The 21,367-nt window shown below is 41.6% G+C and overlaps 1 protein-coding gene across 2 annotated transcripts in view; it reads left to right on the top strand.

Moving 5' to 3' along the window:
- Positions 1 to 19,530, top strand: part of cmtm6 (CKLF-like MARVEL transmembrane domain containing 6) — a 28,382-nt gene extending 8,852 nt beyond the window's left edge. The window contains exons 3-6 of one of the 2 annotated variants that reach the window (XR_013933046.1): positions 14,786 to 14,962; positions 15,259 to 15,357; positions 16,097 to 17,645; positions 17,810 to 19,530. Coding sequence is in view for 1 of the 2 variants with exons in the window: in XM_080426638.1 (XP_080282764.1) it covers positions 14,786 to 14,962; positions 15,259 to 15,357; positions 16,097 to 16,267 (447 nt within the window). In the remaining variant the exon portion in view is untranslated. Of the gene's footprint in view, positions 1 to 14,785; positions 14,963 to 15,258; positions 15,358 to 16,096 lie in introns of both variants that reach the window. The other variant, XM_080426638.1, reaches the window with a different exon arrangement.
- Positions 19,531 to 21,367: the final 1,837 nt, after the last annotated feature.

The raw sequence follows: 21,367 nt of genomic DNA, 5'->3' as shown, positions 1-21,367 counted from the left end.
TCAAGGCAGTGTGTACTACTAACAACTTCCACCTCTCAGGATATCATGATTCTTCATACCCAAACAGCTTCTTTTTCAGCAGTTAAGTCATTTCCATATGATTATTTTCTGGACTGGAAAGCACCTGAAATTGTAGCTTAGCTATCAGACTAGTATGTAAATATCTGAATGTTGTTAAACCTGCCTTTAACAACTAAATGAGTGTGAACCCTGTTAAGGTGTAAGATGACTTTAATGCAGGTCTTTATGTTGCTCATTAACTTGTCCTTCAGGGATGTCAGTGTAAGTGAATCACAGCGTGAAGCACACATAGCATTGTCGCTAGTTTTTACGGCATGGCGTCTGAGGGGCGAGACGTCTAGACGAGCGTTTGTGTGTCTGTCCGTCCGTCCGCGGCTAACCCCGCCGTCCCTCCATATTTGGGGAAGTCTGACATCAACACGACATCAGAGATCCACGGCGAAGCCACACTGTTATTAGACCTGCCATTTATTTGTTTTCAGAATAACACATTCTCAAACGTTTTTACTTTCAAGGACCCCCAGTAGTGCTATGCATTAGGCTACGGACTCCCATAACTCTCAGAGTGTACGAATGGAACCAAATGGACCCTTCTGGGTCAAATTGGTTACATTCGTACGTTCTCAGAGTTACAGACCCGCAAGTGTCCATTTGGTTCCTAACTATCAATGATTTAGCAGAGGACCCCCTGGAACTCCCCTCAAGGACCCCTGGGGGGGGGGGGGGGTGGGTGCCCAGACCCCACTTTGAGAACCCCTGTTCTTAAATCATTTGAATGTATTCTAAGGTTTCAGATGGGTTGTTGCTGTGGAAACTGCATTAGCTTGTAAAGTTGCAGTGAATGTATCCAGCAGACCTCAGTGTGGTTGTGTGTAGTTTTTTTTTGGTCAAATGTGGAGCACATGTTGGACTGGAAAGTTCTGACAAACCACTGAACAGCAACTACAACACACACCCAAAACAAGCCTGTTCGTTCAGACACACTGACCTGCAGTCAGCTCTACATCAGGGGTCTTCAACAGGGGGTCCGGGACCCCTAGGGGGTCCCCAGAGTTACTACAGGGGGTCCGGCAGATTTTTGTGTGTGATAGGATTTGTTTTTTTTACATTAACCACTTGAACCCTATAGCATCCCTTTTCTGAGGAGAACTTTAGCCAAAAGTAGCAGATCTACAAGCTCACAACACCTCGCAGCGCGAGGTGTTGTGAGCTTGTAGATCTGCTATTTTTGGCAAAGAGTTATAGGTGTAGAGGGAAAAAATAACATAAAAAGTTTATCTGAAACACAATTTTATACAATATAGAGGGGGTCACTGCTTCATCACTCTCTCAGCTAGGGGGTCCTTGGCCTGAAAACGTTGAAGACCCCTGCTCTACAACATTGTTTTCAGACTAAGACGAAACAAAACAAGCAGGTGCTCCCTGTAGACAAAAGTAGTTGAAAATAGTTATCAAAGGTGCTTCTGGATCAGACGGGAGATAAAAACAGAGGATCCGGTCACTCTAATATACTGCACAAGGGAGTAAACAGCCTTTGTTAAAACAGGGAAAATGCCAACATGTTTTGAGGTCCTCATCGAGTTATTAGGTTCCATTTCTCAGTGGAATTTGTATGGATTCCTATAACTGCTTGTTTATTGTGTTGTTTCATTCTCAAGATTTGAAAGAAACCCTATTTTTAGTTTAGTTTAGTTTTTTGTAGAGGCTTTTTTCACACATTAGGCTACACTGCTATTTGAACAAAAGACAATTTGTTGGACTGTGAATATAATAGCAGTGCAGTGTGTGAAAAAAAAAGGCTGAATTGTTTTTTCATTTGTTCAAAGCGCAGATGAGTGACTTACACGTGGCTACACTGCCAACAAAAGACTATTGATATTGCACTGCAATGCATTTGTATGTGACCTTGTTATGGTCCAAAGATATTGTACAGTATGACGTACGGGAGATGCACGTGTGTGTGCCCTAAGGTACGTTTTAATATTTTCAAATATGGCCCCCTTTGAAAACAGTCTGGACAGCCCAGGTTTGGACTGTTGATGAAAACATCCAACTGATCCAGAGCCAGCTCCAACCAGGGTTTAGACTGTTTAATAACCCATTCAATCCGTGAACGCATCTGTGTCATTTTAGATTTTTAGCTATAACCATTATTTTATACCTTGGCTATTCAAAAATAGCAGATCTGCAAGCTCATAGCGCGTCACCGAGTGCCGCACTATGAGCTTGTAGATCTGCTATTTTTGAAAAATCTTGAAAATGTGTGCAAATGTATGAATATATATATTTTTTTTTAAAGCAAACATTTTTAACTCAAATCTTTGCTTCGGGGGGTCCCTGGCACAAAACCTTTTGAGATTAGGGTCCGCGACCAAATACGTATAATTTTGGGGGTCTCGGACATGGAAAAAGTTTGAGCACCACTGATATTATAGCAACATACGGTTTTCAGAAAATTGTTAGGATTTAGAAGACATTTTGGGTTGGGTCAAAATCCTGTTGAAGAGCTGACCGCACGTCCTTGTGATGTTTTCAAACATCGCCGTGACCGTAGAGTCAGCTCTGCAACATTGTTTTATCCTATTTTAAAACACACTGGGCCCTAGAGTCAGCTCTTATCTCTCACCTCACAGAATTAAAACAAAATCATCCCTTGTCTGTCGGGGGAAAAAAGCCGACTGAACTGTGTGCCCTTGTGTGATCAACAAGGAACTGGCTGTTTATGAGCAGACAGACGCTCCGGGGTCGGGGTGAATGAAGGTGCAGATTAACTTGATGATGAGCAGAGCGTGATGGTTTTGCTCCACCCAGACGATCTGTTGAGAAATGGGGGAAGTGAAAGTGAGGTTTGGGTTGATTCTGGTCAGTTTAGATTCTGACCGTTAAACGTCTGCTGAGTCTGCACTTATCCTGTCTCGTAGGCGGCTTGTTCGTGTGTACAGAACAGCATTGTTTTCACAATTTTAGGGTTTAGTTAACTATAAAACTATAATTTGCTAAAACTATACCCTGTCATTCTGACAGTGTAATCATGGGGGCCTGGGATGTTATGAGGATGGTAGGTAGAATCAAAACCCAGCAGCAGTACTAGAGGTCCTGGTGGGACATAAAACCAGCAGTAGTAGAGGTCCTGGTAGGATATAAACCAGCAGTACTAGAGGTCCTGGTAGGACATAAAACCAGCAGTACTAGAGGTCCTGGTAGGACATAAAACCAGTTGTACTAGAGGTCCTGGTGGGACATAAAACCAGCAGTACTAGAGGTCCTGGTAGGATATAAAACCAGTTGTACTACCTGGTTCTGGTCCTGAAATTCAAATAAGGGACACCCAGCCAGGCGTGCCTTATTTCTAAGAAATACAAGGGTTACCCAGAAAATAATCAAATCTCACTGTAGGCTATTATATATATATATATGTACAGTTTTTATATATTGTATTAACCACCCCAGCATCCATATTCTGGGGGGGGAACATTAGCCAAAAATAGAGCTTGTAGATCGGCAATTTTTGGCAAAGACATTTGGTGGAGACGGAAACAAAGAGGTTCAAGTCTAGAGGGTTTAAGTGGTTACAACCTGTATTATAGTATAATGTATATGAGCTGTTTGAACATGTAAGATGAATGTCATTGATTGATTCTCAAACATAAGGAACAATGGTGTGTCCTCTTATCATTTCAATAAGGCACACGTCTTTTAGTTTCCAAATAAGGAACGATTCTGTATTTAAATGGTGCATTTATATAGCGCTTTTATCCAAAGCGCTTTACATAGATTGTGCATTACATTCACCCATTCACACACACATTCACACACCAATGGTGGAGGAAACCATGCAAGGCACCAACCTGCTCATCGGGAGCAATTAGGGGTTCAGCGTCTTGCTCAAGGACACTTCGACACTAACTCTGGGGGAGCCCGGGATTGAACTGGGAACCTTGCGGTATCTTGCAGCAAAGATTTGAGTTACTAATGTTTGCTTGAAAAAATATATATTCGAAGATTTGCGCACATTTTCACGATTTCTCAAAAATAGTAGATCTACAAGCTCATAGCTTGTATATCTGCTATTTTTGAATAGCCAAAGTGTAAAATAATGCTTTTTAGCTCAAATCAAAAAATGACACAGATGCTTCTCCCGGTTTTAATGGGTTAGAGGAAATAAAAAATTGCACGTGTTCAGCAATATTGCAATATTGCTCCTTGTTGTTTCTGAGTTACCTGATGGAATTACTACTGTATACTGTTGTTATGGGATATCTAAGTGATGTTATCTGTATTTTTGAGATCTTGTTTCCAAAATAGATATGCTCACTTTTTAATTTGCTCTGATGACGTTCGGCTACGGCCCGAAACACGTTAGCAGCAGCTGGAGGGATGAAGGAACGTGTGTCTCAATCGTCTTGCATCATGTTTAGAGTGCCGCTATTTCCACCTCTGTAGTTGTCCTTGTTGAGTGTTAATTGTTATAGCTGAGCCCCCAACGGCCAAGGAGGCAAAAAAAACTGAGGCAACACACCTGCTCCATATATGCAGACACAGACCAACCCTGTTACACATGGCTTGACTCCTCTAGCCATGAATTTGACAGCAAATTTTGATTTAGTTTTAGTCATGGTATTTTAGTCACCTGAAATGTTTTAGTTTTTGTCTAGTTTTAGTCGACTAAATATCATAAGGTTATAGTCAACTAAATCGATTTTTGATTTAGTTGATTAAAATGTATTTTGGCGGTGCCTTGATGGCGTCGTAATGGCTGATTTTACACTTGGTTGCCTGCTGAAAATAGCAGATCTGTAAATAGCAGATCTACAAGCTCAGCGTTGTGAGCTTGTAGATCTGCTATTTTCAGAACCCAACACCCAAGCGCAAACAAACATAAAATGATTTGTCTTTTAGTTCTACTGGATCTCTTCTCCACTCGTCCCTCATTAACATTTTAGTCTAGTTTTTATTTGTTGACGAAATTGTCAATATATTTAGTCTTAGTTTTTAGTCATAGTTTTAGTCGACGAAATCAACACTGCTGCAAAGCCACACCGTAAAATGAGTATGAAGATGTAGTGGATCGTGATCAAGGATACAAATACTCAACTGAAGTACAGATAATTAAAATGTTTTGAGTTAAAGCTGCACTATGTCTCTTTCCTTTTCTACCCCGGATTTGAAGTGAACCCAGTTTCCTGCACAAGTGCTGACATTTTAACCATTGAGCTAATAGAGCCTGCCTGCTTGCTCAGGGGATAAATTGAATCTTGACCATCAGGTCAAAATTCTTTGTCAGATCCTGTGTCTAGGTGAGACATGACCTTTGACACCTTATAAATGTCTCAATAGAAGAGCAGGGAGACAAAATACAACCACCCCAACTGTATATCCCATGTATAACGCACTGACTTTTTTGTCTTTTATTGTGCTTTTCTTTTTGTTTTCTCTAAGCACCTTAACGTCCATAAGTATATCATGCACAGTATACATTGCTGCTATGCTCAGGCACCTTTGTGCACCTTTGTTGCTCTCTTGTTTGATCTCCCTTCCCACTTGCCCCCCTCTTCCTCCTCCTCCTCTTCTTTCTATGGAAGTAACGTTGCGATGGGAACGATGTACGAAAGTGAATTTCACCCACTTTTTTACCTTGTAAACATGTGATCATGTGATGTGACAATAAACCTGATTCTGATTCTTTTTTACTCAAGTAAATGTACTTTGCTGCCGTCCACTACTGGCTGACACACACAATGCATAATAATAGAATCCTGTGGCTTTGATTTCTAGAGAAGAAAGGGGGATGTAGAAAGAGAAGAAAGGGGGATGTAAGAAGGGAAGAGGTGTGATTCAGAGAGGAGCGGGAATGTTATGATGAATGATCTCGCTTTCTTTCTTTCTTACCTTCTGTTGCAACATTTGTTTGAGGTCAAATGGAAGTGTGTTTCATCACCTTCCTGTTCCACCCAACTCTTTAATAACATACTGTCTGTCTCTCCTACACTGTCTCCCTATCAGCTGTCCTGCTATCTGTCTGTCTCTCCTACACTGTCTCCCTCTCTACTGTCTAGTTGTAACCCCACATACTGTAAACCTACAATTATGGAGATGAAGTATGCAAGTAATTTCTCATCAATGTGTAAAATGCAACATGTGTGTGTGTGTGTGTGTGTGTGTGTGTGTGTGTGTGTGTGTGTGTGTGTGTGTGTGTGTGTGTGCATGCTTTTGAGTATCAGTGGACATTAAAATTCAGACATCCCAAAGAATTCTAAGAAATTGGTTGTGCATGTGTGAGAGACTGAGAACAGATTGAAGTCAACATTAAAACCCTTGCTGCAGGTGTTTGTCTCAAAAGAAATAACACAGTGCCCACGCTGAGAGTGATGCAAAACATATTGTCTTCAATATTGACACCTGTGTGTGCTGTCAAACTGTCACACGCTTTCCAAAGACGTTTGCTGCTTTTAGAATTCACTTATTTTTATTTGTTGCGCTTGAGCACTGTTTGACAGCACAGATGTCCTAACCACTTCAACCCTATACTTAGTCCACCGGGCTCCCCCAGGGCACTATAACTAGGCCCCCTACTATTTTCACTGGATATCTTTGCCCAAAATAGCAGATCTGCAAGCAATTTATTTTAATGAATAAAATATTATTTAAATATAATTACCTTAGTCGAATGTTTGATTCTGATCACGTGACTGCATTCAGTGTCTGCTATTTCTCCATAGCAGACTGTTGCCAGTGTTGCCATATCCGCTTATTACAAGCGACTTTGGGCTTGTTTTTCTGTGAAGTCGCTTGTAAATAATGGTGGTTAAGGGTTGCGTTTTTTTGGGGCTTGTTTCTAAAGTGTAGTTGCTTATTTGGGCTTGTTTCCTTATGTCAATGGTTCCCCATCTAAACATATTTTGTGCCCAGTACAACCTTTTGTGATGTCTTTTTTTTGCCAAGATTTATTTTTGAAAAGAGCAGATCTACAAGCTCACAACGCTGCGACGCGTTGTGAGCTTGTAGATCGACTATTTTCATAAAATAAGAGAATTTAAAAGGAGTGAGTGCTGGTGATCTTTTTAAAGGCCATGTAAACATACAATGTCATTTGAGGTGTCGTTTGAGGTGAGAAGAGGGCAATGCAGAAACAAAATCTAGACTCATATTTGACCACAGTTTCACAAGCAGACCGCATTGCACTTGATGGACCTAGCATAATCTAATGGACAGCTTTCTTTATCGTAAGCAATGAATTTGAATGAAATGGCCTTTTTGTGTCAAATTCTTGATTTCTGGGTGACCCGATAGCCAAGTACACTGGTTAGAACTTGGGCGTACCACATGGAGTACGTGGCAAGGCCTACAGAACATTACAAACTACAGGGGTGGGACCAAACACACAGGGAACCCCTCGGCCTCTCTCCCGAATGAGCTGAACATCTTTTTCACCCGGTTTGAGCAGGCCACAAACACCGCACAATCTGCACCGCCCCCATCCCGGGACGCCTGCCCCCTGTCCATCTCTGTCCATGATGTACGGAGAGCCTTTAAAGGGCTGAATATCCACAAGGCTTCAGGCCCGGACAATATACCAGGCCGTGTCCTCAAGGCCTGTGCGGACCAGCTAGCAGAGGTGTACACAGACATCTTTAACCTCTCCCTTTTCCAAGGAGTGGTCCCTGCCAGCTTCAAGATGTCCACCATTGTCCCGGTCCCAAAGCAGTCCAAGGTGGCAGGCCTGAATGATTGGAGACCTGTCGCTCTAACCTCCATTGCATGTAAATGCTTTGAGAGGCTAGTAAGAGACTACATCTGTGCGATGCTGCCCCCTACTCTGGACCCCTGGCAATTTGCATACCGGCAGAATAGATCGACCGACGACGCAATTGCACTGGCTGTCCACTCCGCCCTCCAACATCTGGACGTGAAGAACAAGGGCAGTAGGTGTGTGAGGATGCTGTTTGTGGACTATAGTTCAGCCTTCAACACCATAGTTCCTGCCAGGCTCGATGCAAAGCTCAAAGTCCTGGGCGTGCATCCAGCACTGCGCACCTGGATACTGAACTTCCTGACAAACCGCTGCCAAGTTGTGAAAATGGGTGACATAACATCTGACCCCCTGACCCTCAGCACTGGAGCCCCCCAAGGCTGTGTGCTGAGCCCCCTCCTCTATTCCCTCTATACCCACGACTGCGAGACCAAGCTCAGCTCCAACATCATGGTCAAGTATGCGGACGACACGACAGTCATGGGCATGATTGTCAATGACGACGACACTGCATACAGGGAGGAGATCAGACTACTGGCCCTACGATGCCAGGAGGACAATCTCACCCTCAATGCCAAGAAGACCAAGGAGATGATTGTGGACTACAGGGTACCAAGGAGAGAGCACGCCCCTATTTACATCAATGGAGTGGCGGTGGAGAGGGTCAGTGAATTTAAGTTCCTAGGGGTACACATCACTCAAGACCTTAAATGGTCAACACACACCACACACGTTACAAAGAAGGCCCAACAACGCCTCCACTGCCTCCGGCAGCTGAAAAAGTTCAGTGTCAGCCCCAGCATCCTCAGGTCCTTCTATAACAGCACGGTCGAGAGCGTGCTATTGTACTGCTGTACTGCTTGGTATGGCAGTTGCACTGCACTCGACAGGGGGGCCTTGCAGAGGGTGGTGAAAGCGGCCCAGCGCATCATCGGAGGAGAACTTCCATCCCTCCAAGAACTCTTTGTAAAAAGATGTATTGCCAAAGCAAACCGGATCATAAAAGACACTTACCACCCCAGCCATAAACTCTTTAAGGCCTGCAGAAACCCTCGCCCTGGCAAACGGTTTCTTAGCCTCCCATGTACCACAAACAGGACACTTAACAGCTTTTTCCCCACGGCGGTGAGACTGCTAAATAAGCAGTAGTGTAGGACTGGCTGTATACTCTGGACACACTGGACTTAATTATGTTGTTTATTTTTTATCTATTTATTGATATGAGTATCGTCAGGTTTTTCGATTGAAACGATCTAAAGGTTTTTGCACTTTTTTTGCACTCCCAACTGCTGTTGTTGTTTTAAGCTGCACTATAATGTTTTTCACCCACTGTTTTACTTGTATTTCATGTGATGTGACAATAAAGTTCTATTCTATGGGGCAATGACTCCCCAGTTCGATTTCCGGCTGTCCCGGACCATTTGCTGCATGTCACTCCAAATACTCTCAGCTCTGTTTGCTGTCTCTCTCCCACTATCTATCAAAAATAGAGGCTCAGAAACCCCCCCAAAACAGTCGTATTCGATTGAAACCCTCGGTCTGTAGCCGGGAGTCCACAGGTATGGTATCCATGGGAGCTATGGTAACGGTCCACAGAAAGATGGTACACATCTCTCCTAATCAGGCCAGGTGTCCCCTCAAACGTCCGCCAGTGATTTATGAAGCCCACGCTATCGTCAGGACACCACTCGGACAGCCAGTGGTTGAATGAGAACATACTGTATGGCTGTACATCTCACCATGAATCATATTTGGCAGGGGACCAGAGAAAATTGTCCGTGCATATGTGCCATATGTACACCGACTTCAACATTATTCTTAGTTACTGCCGAATTGCGCAAACCGGGAGTCATTACCGCTGACATGGATAATATTTTTTACCATAACGAACACATTTACTCTTAGCCAGCAGTTTAAAATCTCATTCAGTGTCACCCGCTTTGGCCCTGGGAATACATTTCACTTTGGTCCCTGGTGTTGCTAACTTCACATTTCTCATTAGAGCTATACCCATAATAAGTTGTATTCACAGCGGGTGTGTCGCTGAGTGGGGGAAAATGGGAAAATGGATTTGAAACATGAAGTGGTTGGTGGTGTCTAGTGTGCTTCTGCATTTTGCTAGTGAGCTGGTCATTATTGAGAAATAAACGGTGATTAGACCCCTCTGCTTCACATCGGGTTCTGATGATCACACTGTCTGGGTTTTATTTCTCGATAATGACCATCTCACTGTTCATTGTCCTTGCATAACTAGCACATCTGCAGTGGTTGGACAGCACATGCGGTGTCGTTTTACTGTAGTTTGGACATAATTGCAATTACCTCTGTGTCGGGAGAGACATAAAATGTAGCTTTAAATTAAAGACCAAGTTTTTGCATCTATCCCAGCATGTGGACTGTTGTTGTGTGAGTCTTAGTGTGCGAGTAGCTCTGCTGCTACCAGCCACTTAATTAGGGTTGGGATCTGCTATTTGTCTGTCTGTCTCTTGTCTTGTCAAGCACAAATGGAGAGCTGGTAGCAGCCTGACGTGCTTGTTAACCTGTTCAATCCGGGAATGAATCTGTGTCATTTAAAGTTTCAGCTATAGCCATAATTTTATATTTTGGCTATTCAAAAATAGCAGATCTACAAGCTCATAGCGCGGCACCGAGTGCCGCGCTATGAGCTTGTGTATCTGCTATTTTTTTTTAATCCTGAAAATCTGTACAAATCTTTGAATATATATATATTTTTAAAGTGAACATTTGTAACTCAAATCTTTGCTTCTGGGGGGTCCCTGGAATACAATATTTTGAGATGGGGGTCCGCGACCAAATACATATCATTTTGGGGGTCCTTGACATGAAACAGTTTTAGAACCACTGATATTATAGCAACATGCGTTTTTCAGAAAACAGTTGGGATTTAGAATACATTTGTAAGATGCGTTCGCGTATTAAATGGGTTAAAGAGCGTCTGCTAATTGCCTAAATTGTAAATTGTTAACCAATTTCAACCTGCCGTCCATATTTTGGGCGTTGGTCGTTATAGGCAAAAATCAGCAAACATTGTCAAAGTTTTTTTTTAAACTAGTGAAAATAGCAGATCTACAATAATAAATGATTGTAAGTTGTCTAGATGTATCTTTTGAAGATTTCATCTGGGTGTGCGTGCGTGTGTGTTGGACTCTTATTAGAACAGGAATGTTTAAAACATCTGGCATCTGGCACATTGTCACACACCGTGTGTGTGTGTGTGTGTGTGTGCGCGCGCGCGCGCCCTTAGAAGAGGAAAGAGCGTGTGCCACTGATTAAAAGTTTGTGAACAGGGCTCTGTCACTGTTTGAATATAAATGATGACATCAGATTTAAAACCACAAAATGCAGCTTTATTTGTTTTGTTTTACTGCATAATGTTTATGTTATGTTCTAAAGTATCTTTTATGTATGTCCATTTTTATATTTTATAACATCCTGGCTGGCTCGCACACACACACGCACACACACACACACACACACACACAGTAATGACAGATGGAATTCAAGCACACAAACTGGCAACGTCTCTCAGAGGAATGCTATGTTATTTAGTGTCAGTCGCACAAACAAACATCAAACTTACTCCACTGTTGAACACGGGGTAATTACCTCTGTCACTCACAGTCTTTCCCCAAATGAATACATAAATATATGAGTAAATAAACACAAGCCAGAGGACATCAATCACAAGCAACACATAAATACTCCCCAACACTTTACCTGTAGCAAATAATAACACTGTAATAATGATGGAACACTAAACATGCACCCTGAGGCATGCTGGGAAGTCAGTCTCTCATCCAGTGCACACCCCTGTGATGCTACAACACGTGCGAGCGCGCGCGCGCACACACACACACACACACACACACACGGAAGAGTATTCATGAAAAAATATGAAACATGGAGATTGGAGATTGAAAAAATGTTTCCCAATGTTTTAAAATGTATTGAAACCTTTCGTCTATATTGACATGGCCAAACAGGGAGGCCAGGTTGAAAGTGCTTAATTTGTCCAGCTGGGCAAAGCTTTCTATTCTACAACAGGGCAATGCAGAGCCTATGGTCCAGTGAGAGTGTACAAATAGAACCAAACAGGCATTGGTACATTTTCAGAGTTACTGAACTGTAAGGGTCCATTCGGAACCCCCTCAAGGAACCCTGTGGGTCCCTGGACCCCACTTTGAAAACCACTATGATCAATACTTGTGAGCCAATAGGACACCTACTGGCTGACAAGAGGTACTGCATGAACATCTAAGTGCAATTCATTATCTGCCCAAACAGGCTTTTTCTCATAGTTCAACTGTAGACATTTCAGAGCTCTTGCAGGAGAGCCTTTTTTTTCTTTCTTTTTTTTTGTTGCCCTTTTTCTCCCCAATGTAGTCGTTATGCCAATTAATTCCTCCCCACACACATTTTTTTTGTTTCTAAAAATCTTTTATCCCACAATTTTGTAACCCCTTTTTTCACCCGGTGCCAATTTTCGAAGTGATCCTGGGCGCTACACTCCCCCCACCAGCCTAGGGAGCCCAGGGCCGAGCTAATGCCTCCTTCAATGCACGAGAGCCAACTGACCTTCTTGTCACCTGACAGGGGGGAGTTTCCCCGGTTGGACGTAGCGCGTGGAAGGAACACGTTATTCCAACCAGTTCCTTTCCCCTCCATCAGGCGCCCCGGCTGTCATGGGGGAGGCAGTATAGCGACCAGGATTACTACATGGTTTTTATGAGGGTATTAACTACCCTAGGAGACACGGGGAGAACATGCAAACTCCACACAGAGTAGGCCCTTCCCCACACACATTTGTGTTGTCACTGCTGTTGTATCCTACTGACTCACCTCACAGGGAAGCCCCCCACTGGGAGCACTCTATAGCAACAAGCCTCCGTCCTACTCCTCCCGCCCAACACTTCCTGCTGGCAGGTGCCGCCCCAGCCCATAGGAGTACATGTTGTGACACATAGATATCACCCTTCCCTCCCCCGAATGTGGGCGGACGCACCACGGTGGATTTGAACCGCGGTGGTGGGCCAGTGTTGATTTGACGAAAAATGTTCGTCGACAACCTTTTTTCACTGACGAAAACTAAATAAAAACTAGGCTATGATGACTAAAACTAAGACTAAATATATTAAACTAGACTATAATGTTAGTGAGGGACTATAGTGGAGAAGAGATCCAGTAGAACTAAAATACTCATTTTGTGTTTGGTTGCGCTCGGGTGTTGCGCTCTGAAAATAGCAGATCTACAAGCTCACAACGCGTCGCAGCGCGACACGTTGTGAGCTTGTAGATCGGCTATTTTCAGCATGCAACCAAGTGTAAAATCTACCATTACGACGCCATGAAGTCACCGCCAAAATACATTTTAGTCGACTAAATCCATTGTAGATTTAGTCGACTTGACTATAATCTTAAGATATTTAGTCGACTAAAACTACACTAACAGTAAAACATTTCAGATGACTAAAATATGACAAAAACTAAATGGAATTTGATTCAAAAGTACTAAACTGAATCAAAATTTGCTGTCAAAATCAACACATGGTGGGCAGCTACTTTACCGTTGCGACCCCTGATCGTTGCAGCTTTACATTTTGAAGTGTCCATTTCACAGATATGCAATATGGTAATTTCATCCCTTGTCACACTTCATACCTTAGTATTAGTACTCATGCTTTTAGTCTGGGTTTTGTTTCTTATTTGTTTTTATTCTGCAAAGAACTTTGAATTGCATTTTTGTAAATAGTTTTACGTACGGACCGCTTGTACTTTGCACATTATTTAAAATCTTCACACTGTTTCTGTTAATTTTTGCCTTGCCTCTATAGCCCAATGTCTGGTATAATTGAAAAAGTGTTTTTAACAACTGAGCTTTTGATTTAGACTGACTTTTGGGGGGTGGGGGGTCATTAGTGATTTTTTTTAACACACACACACATTTCCTGTCATTCTCTCTGTTCTTGGCTTGGTGCAGAGGCAGTGGAACTGGAGGTTCAGATAAGAACTGCTATTTATTGTGTGTGTGTGTGTGTGTGTGTGTGTGTGTGTGTGTGTGTGTGTGTGTGTGTGTGTGTGTGTGTGTGTGTGTGTGTGTGTGTGTGCGCAGACACACATGAACAAGCACACAGTAACACCTAAAAACCTTGTCTTTTCACACACACACACACAGACAGTAACACAACCGGCACGCACACCATCAGCCCATGTAGTAACACACATGCAACACAAACATTGGTTTGTGTGTGTGTGTGTGGGCTCCATGGGGAAGCAGCCATGTTCCTTCCTGTTTCTCACACCCGTCTACAGACACAACCCTTCCTCTCTCTCTCTCTCTCTCTCTCTCTCTCTCATTCATTCTGTCTCGCAGACACACACACACACACACACACACACACACACACACACACTGCTGTTAATAGAGTATATCATTTTCATATATTCTAAGCAGTTTGTTGAATTTTGTTTGTATAACTTCTGTGAGGATAAATTTGTATTCCAACCTGACAATGTATTTTCTGTTTAATTAAGAGCTGGAGAGACCCCTGTTTCTGAACAAACACTCTATAGCAACGATTAATATCGGAATATAGACCTTTAACTTTAACAAAACCCTTTTTGCATAACAGTTATACCTCCTTTAAGCTCTATTTGATACTTCATTGTATGACAGTGTCAGGCAAAAAAATAGCCGATCTACAAACTCCAAACGTGTTGTGAGGTTATAGATTGCCTTTTTAGGTATATCAGAATTTATTTGGAATTAAAACTTTTTTTTAATTTAAAATGTTTTTTTGGCCTTTTTGTTGTTCTCTTGTTTGACCCTTCCCACTTGCCCCCCCCCCTTCTTCCTCCCCCTCCCCCTCTTCTTCCTCTCCCTCTTCTTTCTATGGAAATAACGTTGCGATGGGAACGATGTACGAAAACGAATTTCACCCAATTTTTTACCTTGTAAACCTGTGATATGACAATAAACCTGATTTTGATTCCCAGATCCTGTCCTTCCTGTCGTTCGTGCTGGAGGAGGTGGTCACCAGCTGTATGAACTGCACAGCGCTCTACTTCTTTGAGTTTGTCAGCTGTACGGCCTTCCTCTTCACCCTCCTCCTCCTCATCCTCCTCTCCACCCCCCTGCACACCAGAGTGGGCATCGACTGCTGGGCCAAAGTGGTACGTGTGTGTGTGTGTGTGTGTGTGTGTGTGTGTGTGTGTGTGTGTGTGTGTGTGTGTGTGTGTGTGTGTGTGTGTGTGTGTGTGTGTGTGTGTGTGTGTGTGTGTGTGTGTGTGTGTGTGTGTGTGTGTGTGTGTGTGTGTGTGTGTGTGTGTGTGTGTGTGTGTGTGTGTGTGTGTGTGTGTGTCAAAACTCATCGTAGACAAAACTGATTAATAGTTTACTGTCGGACATTTTTTTAAAGAGTTTACTGTAAGTAATTAACACTTGAAATGTGTGTGTGTACCTGCTCCAGGACTTTGTGTACACGCTTGTGATTGCTGTTCTGTTCCTGGTTGCCTCAATCACGTTTGCTGGGAAAAACGAAGGGACGGCCATGGAGCAATCTGCAGCGGTGAATATACATTCAGATTATCCACCTCATATTTAAATGAACTATCACATTCAGATTAACTATAATATTGTAGCGTTGCTGTCGGGTGAAAACCTAGTATCTCCATAATCCAAACCTTTTTTTTTCAAATATATGTTTTGGTCTTTTCTGCCTTTATAGATAGTACAGTATAGATTGACAGGAAACATGGAAAGTCTGGGGAGTGACACGCAGCAACGGTCTGTCGGGCTCGGGAATCGATAGCTTGTAGATCAGTTCTTTTAGGCAAGTGACATCCGCTATTGCTCTTGTCTCCTATTGTCTATTGCTATCTCTCTCTCTCTCTCTGTTAGCCAGTGTAGAGCTAATAATAACTAGACGCGTCGCAATTCTGGGAAATTGCAAAGTGTGGTTGCGCCGACGCCGGTCGCGATTCGCGGCCGTGGCCGCCGGGACTCGAGGGATACTCCTGGAGGAATACCGTCGGAGGCCGCGCGACGTGAGATTTGAATTCGGTGCCGATCGGATCCTGCGTTCGTGACACGTGCCGTTTCGATTTGAGGAAATAGGCCCCTCCCACTAAATAAACAGGCCCCTCCCACAAATGTAGCGGACCAATGACATCGTCATGTCACTCCTGAGATCACTTGTATTTCTTGTTGGCTTTTGATGAATGTCCATGGAGAGAGAGTTCCAGAACTCTCTCCCCGACACCCTGGAGGTGTGTTTTCTAACCTGTGTGTATCTGTGTGTCTCCCAGGCGTTTGGCTTCCTGTCCAGCGTGGCGTTCTTTGTGGACTTTGGTTTGTTCCTTAAAACAAAAGGTTTTCCTTTTAAGAAATCCGCCAAAGCGGCACAGAACGACGGCGAAACTCCAGTTGCACCCGAAGCACAGGCACTGAATGCCGTGGCCAACGGCAATGCAGAATGAAACGCACGCACACACTCACACACGGCACAAAACACGCACACGTACACGCACACGCACACGCACACGCACACGCATACACATACACATACACATACACATACACATACACAAACACATTCACATTCACATTCACATACACATAGACGCACACATACACATACACATACACATAGACGCACACAGACACACTGAGACTACTATGTTCCACAGGAACATAGAATATTTCTAGAACGGAATCTCATTGGAAGATTCATCCTGATAACAGAACCAAGCAACGTCTCCTGAAACATTTCTTGACCATGTTTTATCAAACATTAAGCCGTAATTAGCCGATCTACAAGCTCACAAAGCGTGTGTCTGTTGCGTCGCGTTGTGAACTCGTAGATCCAACGAAGAGATTTGGCGTAGAGAGAAATACTAACAGACCTAGCATAGAGCCTTGGGAGACCCCTGGTCAACTAAGCATAATAGGGTTCAAGTGGTTTTTAAGTCCACAAACTATTGAATATAGTGGTCATGACAATCCGTTTTTAATAGCTTTTTAGATTACGTTTTTAAACCCACTGAATATTCTACTTTTTAAAAATCTATATTTTTTAATATGCCGAAGTTTGGAACTCTACTGTAATCTATTGTAGGTCAGAGCCTGTAAAATCCTATGTCTCTAAATAACAAATATAAATGTTGTTTTACATTTTCTCAGTGAAATGTGGCCCTGCTTTTACATAGCAATACATTCCCATGTTTGTTTGCATGAAGCTACCAATCTGAGCACAGCTTTTCTCCCTTGAACAGTTAATAAACTGTATTTGAATACATGAATTTTAATGAAAATGAAATATCCACATGTGGATTTCACTGTCATAGAATTAGTAAAAAATATATACAATAAACACAAAGAACCCGAAACCGTATCCAGTTGGGTGTCTGTAAAAAGTCTTAAATAATTGTAAATTCATATTTATTTTTTAAAAAGGCCTTAAAGGGTATTGAATAGAATTAAATTCATTTGTTTTAAGTCGGTGATGAACTAAAAGACCAAATATGATCGAAGCAGATTGTTTTTTATTATGCGCAAAGATCCAGTTTAGATTAAGTCGTGACCGCAAGAGACTTATTACCTTTCTGCTTCTGTCCGATTCAGTCAAGCAAGGTAACAATCTGCTTGAGTAAACCAACTATTCAGCATGGTTAAAATCTGAATGTCGCCCCAGGCCCAACTTAATGTTGCAAACGTTTCCAGCTTCTGTCTTCTCAAGTTATTAGTACTGCTCCTTTTCAAGAGCATGCAATGATCAATCTCCAGTACATATTTCAGTTTATATTAATATCATAACAGTCTGAAGTACATATTTCCGTTCATATTGACACCATAACAGTCTCCAGTACAGGAGACTCATTATATTACAGTCATTTAGCAGACGCTTTTATCCAAAGCGACTTACAATAAGTGCATTCAACATAGGTAGGGAAGAAAACTACTAATCACCAGAAGTCCTTAGTGCATTCTCTTCTAAAACAAGCAACTAAGAGTATACCTAGCGCTCCAGTACATATCCCAGTTCATATTGACATCATAACAGTCTCCATTACATATCCCAGTTCATATTAACATCATAACAGTCTCCATTACATATCCCAGTTCATATTAACATCATAACAGTCTCCATTACATATCCCAGTTCATATTAACATCATTAGAGTTTCCAGTACATATCCAAGTTCATAGTAACATCATAACAGTCTCCAGTACATATCCCAGTTCATATTAACACCATAACAGTTTCCAGTTCACATTCTAGTTCTGTCCTTAGAAACCACTTGACTGACAGGTTCGTTCTGTGTTGTTGTGGTCAAGCCACTCCCTCCTCTCACACGTAAACAACGAGACATCACATCCTCACATCTGGTTTTTGTGATCGCCTTTTTATTATTTGTTTTAAAAACTGTGGAGACGGAGATCCCCTGTTCACTGTATAGAAGAAGTGTGTGTGTGGGTGTGTGTGTGGGGTCTGTCATGACAAGATATCCATTATATTTACTGTTTCTTCAATCAGAACATCTTGTTCATGTACAAGTTTTTTCCTGTCCTGTCACATCAAAGTATATTTCTGTTGTTGAACGTAGTTTGCTTTGATCCTCCAGGTATACTGTCAGTGTAATGTTTATCTTCATATCGTCACATGTTTATCTGTTTTATCAACATTCGATCAATGCCAATACTGTATATCAGCTAATTAATTATGCTTTGTAAAGGTTCATGCCTCTATAATCTGTCCCGGTTCTGCGCCCAAATATGGAGATGACTGACGTCAGTATTGACATCATAAATGACTCACAACGGAAACGTTTGTTTGATCCCCAAACATCCTGCTGTCCATGTAATGACATTTCTTCTCATACAAGCTCTGCATTATCAGCTTGTCTGAGTTATTGCGCTGAAGTTGATCAGTGTTTTCAGGTTTCGGTACCCAGCATTGGCCGGGTGATTGCGTGAGAGAAATAGTCTCTCCCTCAACCCCTCCATATCCCTCTCTCTCCCCCTCACAACCTCTATCTCTCTCCCCCTCACTACCTCTTTCTCTCCCTCACTCCCTCCCACTCTCCATCTCTCCCTCTGTCTCTCTCACGTTGATCAAGCTCTGGTTTGTCAGCCTCCAACAGTGGCAATTTGCGCTGGCATCGGGCATCTCCATATTGGCCATATATGGGCTGTGCATCAGACATGCCTATATTTGTCCAGGCAAACTCAACTATACAAACTAGATTGTCAGTAGTGTCTCTTTTTACCAACTTGGATCAATGGCAACAATGTACATCAGCTTATTATACTTTGTAAACGTTAAACCTTGTGAACATTCCATGCATTTCTGCTATGTTATAGACTAGGAACTAGTTGGTGAGAATGAAAACCCAGAACCACTCAGACCGACATAGATCAGGCCACCATTGGAATGTTGTTGTTGTTGTTTTTAAAATTTGGTGGGTGTAAAGGTTATTGGAATAGGTCCATTTGGTTGTTTCCAGATGTTTTGTGTCCGGAGTGGCAAGCTGGTAATTCAAACTATGCCATTTTTTGTTTGTTTTAGTTTTTGACTCTCAGAAACCACTGGAATAAAACATATAAGAATATAAGCCTGTATTTTGAGATATAAATCCTCTTTTTCACATTGTTTTGTTGTGTACATGTTGTTTTTCTGCAAAATGTCTGCCATGTTGTATGAATGAAATATGCTGTAAAACCAGCCTGTGTTGAATCGTGAGTCAAACCTCTCTGGTGTGTTTTTTATGAAGGAAACATTTACTTTATTCAGTGATGCTACGTCATTTTGGCTAACTGTGAACATTGATCTTATTCCAGACTGCATTTAACGTAACCACTGAAGCCCTATATACATCATTAGCGAAAATAGCCGATCTACAAGTTCACAGCTTGTAGATTGGCTATCTTCCCTATTTTGGGAATGTTTTAACATTTTATGTTGTTTTATTTTTAAATAAATACATTTTGAAAAGAACATGTTGATAATAACCTGCTCAGAATAGAACCACCAGGTTATGTTGTTACAGATTTATAAAAGTACATTATCTCGTGTATGTCATGACTTCTGTTAACCTGGTGAGTTTACATTTGATAACTTTGTTTGCACAAGGAATAGATCAAAAGCAAAGAAAAACTGAATTAATTGTAAAAACAAACAAAAAATAGAGGCATGTGTCGGAGGTTTTCATGAAGCACTCTTTATTAGAAGATGATTTTTTGTATTTGAGGAGCAGTACTCTAATGTTGTGTCTATGTCCTTCTCTCAGGGTAGCACAGATTATTGCCATGAGCACTCTGCAGATTCATTTTTGCATTTTAAGAGACATTTTATCTCCTTTTTTGAAGCTTTTCTTACCCTGAAGAATGAATCTTGAAATACACGTTGACAAGTCAACCAGTCTCCTGCTGTTGACATCTGGTGGTCATATCATGGTACTGCCTCTCCCACCGCCAGACTAACTAGTAAAGAAACATTGAGAATAGAATACTGTTCTAAACTTAACCATTCCATATTTATCTTAATGTTTAATCGTCCCAACGTTATTTATCAATCGTAATCAACAGCCTGGGGCAGGAGCATTCACTGACGGGTAGGCCTATCAATGACATAGAAAATGTTGCTCATAATGCATTTACTCCAGAAAGTGGTACAAATAAATGACTAAATATTGTATTACTTCTTTAGTAAAGAAGTAATAAAATAAAGAGTGTTGAGATAATGCATAAAAACGACTGAAAGAAAATGAGAAGAAAAGGTGATGTGTTTGGTATTGATTAACTGCTTAGATTTGAGCTATATACAGTAGCCTACTACTGTAGGCTAAAAGATCACAGCGTGTCACTTCGTGCCACACTGCGAGCTTGTACATCTGCTATTTTGGAGAATTTTTTGAAAAATCTTGAAAGTGTTTGAAAAATCAAATAATTTTGAATTTCATTACACAAATCTTCTCTTCAGGGGGTCCCCTGGCACAAAAATGAATTTTCAGATGCGCGCCTGCACGGCCAAATACATATCAAAAACAGCTAGACATCCATATAAACACATTAGAAATTATTCTTACATTTTTCTTGTTTATTAAATAGTCTATGGCAAACAGCTTTAACATCATTCCACAATATGTATTTATTTATACAGTACTGTAGTAGATGGATTTCTTGTTTATTAAATAATCTATGGCAAAAACAACTTTAACATCATTCCACAATATGTATTTATTTATACAGTACTGTAGTAGATATATTTCTTGTTTATTAAATAATCTATGGCAAACGGCCATCATTCCAAAATATTTATTTATTTATACATTATATACTGTACATAGATAGACAAACAGACAGACACTGAGACAGATACGTTTTTAATTTATTTTTTCTTCTAAAAGGACTGGTATACAGTTTTCCACATTCGCTCCAGACATCTTTTCCACGTCTATTCTCAAAATTCGAAACCTTGGTTACGATACTCCTCTCTCCACTTCCTGCCAGCCAGTATGTTGCACTTGTAGAATGTTTGTAAGAAGTCTCTGTGTTTTTAACTGCCTGGGTTTGTAGGG

The sequence above is a fragment of the Gymnoscopelus braueri genome (assembly GCF_963280865.1).
Source record: "Gymnoscopelus braueri genome assembly, chromosome: 4".
NCBI lineage: Eukaryota > Metazoa > Chordata > Actinopteri > Myctophiformes > Myctophidae > Gymnoscopelus > Gymnoscopelus braueri.
The sequence above is the reverse complement of the archived record's forward strand: the minus strand, read 5'-3'. Positions and strand labels throughout refer to the sequence as shown.